Source organism: Oryzias latipes, chromosome 14, assembly GCF_053564925.1.
Source record: "Oryzias latipes strain Hd-rR chromosome 14, Olatipes_Hd-rR_3.1".
Lineage (NCBI taxonomy): Eukaryota > Metazoa > Chordata > Actinopteri > Beloniformes > Adrianichthyidae > Oryzias > Oryzias latipes.
Window position 1 is genome coordinate 17,531,204 of NC_136250.1, and position 6,935 is coordinate 17,538,138.

The following is a 6,935-nucleotide window of genomic DNA, read 5'->3' on the forward strand; positions in this document are numbered from 1 at the left end:
AAAATGAGTAGAAAACCACCTCAAAACTACGCAGAACAAGAAGAAAGACGGAAAATACAAAGAAGCCGTTAGCCTGTATGCTATAGCGATTCATCAAATGTTTGGTTAACGTCAGTACAAGTGTCAGAAACTATCTTATGCAGCAAAAGAAAGGGAAGGCTATATTAGACATCTCTTGACAGAGCGCTCTTTCCTCACAGCATGGAGAAACAGTTGCATTTAAACCTGCTGGCCTCCAGACCTCCAATGGCTGGTCCTGGTGGATTTCAGTCTGGCTCTAAAATCAAGATGGGGTGAGAAGCTAACAGTTCATAAAACGTTAAAGGGTTTTTTTATATCTACATTTGCGTGTTATTCTTCATACCTCTTGTCAAAGCCATACTGTGAACTTTTGTCTGAATAATAGCTCGCCGAAAAGCCAGACACAGCTGAAGGAAAACCAATATTTAGTTAGCATTTAGGCTAGCCTAGTTACCGCTTATAGAGTAGGCACGACCCGCCTTCTGCAGCTGCTGCAGAGGTTTTTTTATACATATAACTCCTTTGAGTTAACAAAGTCTAGCTGATGCTGTGTAGAGCTTATCGTTTTCTTTAAGAAAAAAATCAGAATATATATACGTACTTGTTATGTTCTGATCCAGGAGACCCCCGTTACGCCCACCAAAGGATAAACAAAATCTAGTTTACAATACAGTTTTACTGATTTAATCCAAAAGTGTAATTACATTCTTATGAAGATGACTCTTTCATTAACTTCGTTAAAGTGGTTCGTTTTCTGCATAAGTCGTGCCTCTAAAGGGGGCAGCTGTGTGTCAGCCAGCAGAATAGAAACAGTAATTTACTAATGGGTAATATGGAGTCAAACCACAGTTTGGAGGTACAGATAGTATGTATATTGTACATAATGATTTCCCCCTCATTTTTATTTGTATTTATATTTTTTTATAGACCTGGCCGGAAGAAAGATTTTACTCCACTGCTTTGGAGTCAGTACTTTGAAACCATGGAGGATGTTGAAGTGGAAAATGAAAATGGCAAAGATATATCCTTCCCAAAATCTCTGTTTCACAAGAATGCCGTGACGATTTTTTGTTGTTTTGATTTACGCATATCATGGAATTAAGATTCAAATGCTTTTCAAATTCTTCGTCTAGGCCAGGGATCTGCAACCTTAAGCAGTAAAGGAGCCGTTTGGGCCTGTTTCTTGCTGATCAAAATCTCATTGGAATCACAAAGTCTTATTTTGCCCTTTAGGAAAAGTTGATACTACTTTATTTTTGGCTTGAATATAGAGCAAAAATATAAAGTGAGAGTAGCTTTTTCTCAAAGTGTGAAATTTTTTCTTTTTCTTTCTTACTTTTGACAGAAGCTTGTATGACTTCCTTTCAAAATTAGACTTCCTGTGCCGAACAGGGTCATCCTATTGCAACTAATGTTCTCCTAAAAAGGTTTTAAACAACGCAACAGCATCTTTTTTGTGCAACATGAGGCTCCGGAGCCACATTGCAGACTCCTGGTCTAGGTTTTAGTTTTGCTTAGCGTTTTAATGTAGTGCTTACAGCCTTGCGTTTTGTTTTCTTGACCGCACAACACATTTTCAGAATTTACTGCAGTGGTTCACTTGGTCCTGTGCTGTTGCTGCTCCATGGAGGAGGCCATTCTGCACTTTCTTGGGCAGTGTTTACTGTGGGTATCATTACCACTGCATAATCCCCTATTCTTAAACAGTAATCGTACACCAATATAACGAGTAATAATAACAATATGTGTGTTGCAAGACTGCCCAGAATACAGATTGAAATGACCTCTGTATATGTCTCTACAGTCAGTCATATCCAACATGATTACCTGTAGGGTGGTTGCCATGGACTTGCGAGCTCATGGTAAGGAAAATACTCTGTAGGCTTTGGAACAAATGACTTTTTCCCATTTTTTAAATGTAAAATAATTTCTGTAGAACTGACATTTTTCTGCAAAAATGATGGAATAAGTTTTCCAATCATTACTCTTTAAAAAAAAAAAGAAAACTAATCTGAGATTGTCACGGTAAGATGAGAAAGCTTGGGAATCCTTTCAGGTGATTTTTAACTAACAATTTTATCCACCCTGTAGTATATTCTCCAGAAAGACTAACATTCTCATTCTCTGCAATACATTGTGAGGAATTTTAACTTTTTTTTTTTTTTTTACTCTACACAAATGTGTTTATATATAAATTTAGAACCAATGCTTTGCTTTTTTTTTTTTGTTTGGTAAGCGTAACAAGAAATTCTGAAACTCGTCTTTAAACCTGCAGGTGACACCAAAGTAAAAAATCCTGAAGACTTGTCGGCAGATACCATGGCAAAGTAAGATACCGTTTTGTAAATACTATCTCTTTTTGTCTGAAGTGGGTTTATAGTTTGTTTGTTTGTTTGTTTATTGCTGGCTTATGTCCAAGAAATATATGAAATCCTATAAACTGGCTATATATGGAGTGATTAAACTACCAAAAAAAAAAGATACGTTTTGGGTTTTTTTATGCAATTGTATTTTTCTTTCAGAGTTAGTAATGTACCAAGTTAATCTGTTTTTCTTGTAATTATGTATTTCTTGTAAACTAGTAAATGAAAAAGGGAACCAATTGTTGCCACCTGCTAGACTGCTGCTGATTTGGAGTAATATTGTTGGACACTGTCAAGAAAATGAAAGATTTTCAAAATGAAATAAAGTGTAAGGAATTAAGTACAGAAATGCAAAAGCAAAACAACAACACAATTTTTGTGTATGTCGTCTTTATTTTAAAAAATCCTTTTTGTAGCATTTATCTTTTTTGACGCTACTCTTCAGATGTCACCTCCACTTGTTAATCCCGTTTCTTCTTCTTTAACTCGTTATATTTTTAGTACATTTATGTAATCGTGCCAAATTAGTAAAATGAATGAATTTCTGGCTGGGGCGAGGGAGGTCTGGGCATCTCTTTTTAGACTGCTGCCCCCGCGACCCGGTCCCGGATAAGCCCAGGAAGATGGATGGAATGAATTTATTTGCTCTGCTGTGTTTTTAAACGGTAGACACCTTTTATTTTCTTATTTGTTTGTTGTAAGGGATGTCGGTAAAGTGGTGGAGGTGCTCTATGGCGAGAATCCACCTCCAATCCTGATTATTGGACACAGTATGGGCGGGGCCATCGCGGTCCATACAGCCACGGCCAATTATGTACCATCACTGCTGGGTCTGTGTGTCATTGATGTTGTGGAAGGTAAACTTGATTCTGTTTTGAAGTTTCCATAACATTTTTGGAGGGTTTATAACTGTTTTAAATAATACAACAGTAGCAGAACACCAAGGAAAAGCTGGATGACTCTAGACTTTTAATGGCCATTAACAATATTTTTAACCATTCAGGTACGGCAATGGATGCTTTGAACAGTATGCAGAATTTCCTCAGAAGTCGGCCAAAGACTTTCAAATCGCTGGAGAACGCCATCGAGTGGAGGTAAAAAGCAGACACCTACTCAAGTGGTGAAGGGCTTGTTTTGAATTTAAAGTTCAAAGTGTAGTTTGAAACTTGCAGAAGAGGATTAAGACCATGCAGAATTATTTGATTGATGAAAAGTACTACAAGTATTTATAGTCAATTGAATGGAAAGTTTTTACCCATTTGGTCTTTACTTAAGGTAAAAATCTGAATTAAATTATAATCAAATCAATACTGCATTTAAGGTTTAGAACATTTTTAGGATATCTTCTGTTTTATAATCAGTTTTAAAGCTGTTATAAATAAAATGCAGTCCTTTAAAGAATTAAATTGTCTCCTATATTTTTAATTTAGCCTAAAACTGAATTGAAACAAACATTTTGAATCCTATCAATAAGAATTCCCACACGTATCAGAACAAATAGATGCATTTCCTTTCTAACCAACACTTTATGAAATATGTATTACACTTTCTTCAATAAGTGTCCAACAAATGGAGACTTCTTTAGTATTTAAAGCAGTCAGTTGAAATTAGCAACATAAAGGTTATTTTTAATAACTAATCAGTTTTTTTTGTTAATCACCGTTATGTATTAGCTATGTTAACATACTATCCTCAATAACATTAAAAGTAAGTTTTGATTACTTTAAATTAGTCTTTGATCTCACTTAACCACATTCAAACATTGATTGACCGGTGTCTGAAATGTTTCTGCTTCCAGTGTGAAGAGCGGTCAGATCCGGAACATCGAGTCAGCACGAGTGTCAATGGGAGGCCAAGTGAAGAAGTATGTCTGTTCTAGTTTAGACATTTGAAAGCCCTGAAGGTTTCACCAAGTTAAGTGTATTTTTCTTTGCCTGCTGACCTTCACAGATGTGAGGAGTCATCTAGCAGTCCAAGCCTCTCAAATAGTGCCGGTGAAGGCATTATAGAGGAAGAGGAGGATGAAGACGTGGAGGAAGAATCCAGCAAGAAAAAAATGAGAGAAGATGACCAGGAGGTTCAGTCTCTGACAGTCATATTTCTATAACCTTTTTCTCTGGCAGGAAAATCCAATGTTGCTGTTTTTATAGGTGAAAAAGGAGAGTGTCTTTACTTGGCGCGTGGAGCTTTCAAAGACAGAAAAATATTGGGATGGCTGGTTCAGGGGTCTCTCTGCACTCTTTCTCAGCTGCCCTGTGCCAAAACTACTGCTGCTTGCAGGTTCGATCCATTTTCACAGTTCCGCTTCCTTTTTTATGTGAAAGCTAACCTTCTGAACGTGTACACTACAATGCTTGCTTTTTATGCAGGGGTGGACAGGCTTGACAAAGATCTCACTATTGGACAAATGCAAGGTGCATAAAGCACATGTTTCTAATTTTTTTTACCCATACTTGTAATAATGTACAATACTCTCACACAGTTGTGATCCTGGTCCTCAGGAAAGTTTCAGATGCAGGTCCTCCCTCAGTGCGGTCATGCAGTTCATGAAGATGCACCTGAAAAAGTGAGTCATTCCCTCTACACAAAAAACGGCGTCAAATCCAATTTTTGCTATTAACTTAGTCACTATTCAGTTGTTATTTTTAAAATATTCTCCTGATTCTTTTTATTCTCAACTAGGTAGCGGATGCTCTGGCAACATTTATGGTGCGACACAAATTTACCGAGTTTAAGGCCGGATACATGTGGTACGTGTATGTCTTTTGGAGAAAAATATGAAATTATGTTTTGGTTTATCCTAACCTGATGTCAGCAGCTTTATTGCAGAACATTTGAATGAATGAATTTCTTATCTTTCATTACCAAAAGCTAGGGATCTTGTGGAAACGTGTACCAAGCATTTTGAAACCAGCACCAGTTTGGCCTCAGTTCACCTATGTTTAAAAATATTTAATATATAGACAAGTGAAGGTGCATTTTGCACCTCAATTTTCCATTCTGTTGTGCCATCTAAATCAGGGGTCACCAACGCAGTGTCTGCGGGCGCAGGGTTGCCCGCGAGGACATCTTAAAGCGCCCGCAAGGCAATCTCCAAAAATATCACAGATCACAATGGAATTCAATATAATTTTAAAAAGTGTCATTCATGTGTGGGTTCATGAAATCTTTCAGAGACTCTCCCATTAAGGAGCAGCAGCTGCCCCCGCACTGTGGCACGAGAAGGCCCCCACTCCTTTGTAACCAGTGGGAGGGGGGTTTAATGTAAAGTAGCAAATTCTGCCTTATTTTTTAAAAATTGTTTTTTTGTCAAGATGACTTTTTTCACCAGACCTGTGAAAATACCAGAAAACAACCAAAGCTTTGTTTAGAGCTGCACATTTTTTGATTAAAAAAAGAAAGAAAAGAATGCCAGTTTGGCCTCTATGTAGGCCTTCCTACTACATAGTAAATGACCAGACAAATCACCAAGACTATTGAAAAAAACAACAGTATTACGCTGAAAATTTCGCACAAAATGTTGCATTTTAATTCATTAAGTGTTCAAAAAATTCAAAAATGTGTTTTGACAAGAAGATTTATGATTTCCTTGGCTTAAACATGTTAGAAGTGGTTTATTGTACCACCAGTACAATATTGTCCCTCCTGACTTTTAAATGTTTGAGCAGATAAACAGAAATAAATCATCGCTTCATGTTGTTTTTGTCATTACTGTTGTGTAAATCATTGATTAGAATTGTGGAAAATAATTCCTATTGATATGTAAGCAATCAATTAATAGCGTTAAAATAACTACTGCTAATTATTATCATTACTATTACAATAGTAGTCTGTGGTTTTGTTTTTTGGGAAATGCACGTAAACAGGTTCTGTGTAGCCCTTCATACTGCTCAGACGCCATAAAATGGCCCTCATCTTCATAAAGGTTGGTTATCCCTGATAAACTATAGAACTTGGAAACAAATATTGTTGGCGTTTTATGTCCTAAAGAAAAAGATCCTGTCCTAGATATGTGTACATAATTAAAACGGGAAGCTTTTATTTTAAACCTATGTTTCTGTCTGTAAACCTCAACCTTAGGGAATCTGTGGTGTCACATAGACTCTCATGTTTAATGGATGGATTTTTTATTATAATTTTAGTTTCTTTTTTTCTATGTTATGCGATTATCTTTTTTCTTGTTTATTTAAAATAAAATTCCTGTTTTCTTATTTTCATGTCTTCTGCTTTTTCCACAGCTAAATTCCTCTCCAAACATCCAGCAGATGGGGGAAACATGTATTGAAATTCATTGACGTTATTCTCCAATTTACCTGCAAATTAAAAAGTTATTATTATTGTTGATGTTAAGTTGCTTACATGCATAGATAATTCTGCCTTTCAGCTTTGCCTTTTTTATTTAAATATAGTGATTTGAATAAACTTTATTTTTTTTGTTTTCTTATTTCCTGAAGAGTATTGCTTTTCTTGTTTGAAGGTTTCTTTTCAGGGATTGCATCACTGGTAACGTGTTTGTGATGTTTGAACTGAATTAAAGATGGATGCTGCCAA

The 6,935-nt window shown here is 36.2% G+C and overlaps 1 protein-coding gene across 2 annotated transcripts; it reads left to right on the forward strand.

The window, feature by feature from the left end:
* ppme1 (protein phosphatase methylesterase 1) lies at positions 1 to 6,935 on the forward strand. 2 transcript variants are annotated; one of them, XM_004076498.5, is made up of 14 exons: positions 1 to 293; positions 949 to 1,042; positions 1,594 to 1,686; positions 1,826 to 1,883; positions 2,297 to 2,348; positions 3,087 to 3,241; positions 3,388 to 3,478; positions 4,183 to 4,248; positions 4,335 to 4,461; positions 4,535 to 4,664; positions 4,754 to 4,798; positions 4,886 to 4,950; positions 5,067 to 5,134; positions 6,623 to 6,935. In XM_004076498.5, exons 1-14 carry the CDS (start codon positions 202 to 204, stop codon positions 6,624 to 6,626), a joined length of 1,140 nt encoding a protein of 379 aa, XP_004076546.1. In that variant the 5' UTR covers positions 1 to 201; the 3' UTR covers positions 6,627 to 6,935. The 2 variants fall into 2 exon arrangements, 1 of the variants encoding a protein (XP_004076546.1); XR_002291690.2 differs by having other exon boundaries at positions 4 to 293; positions 4,867 to 4,950.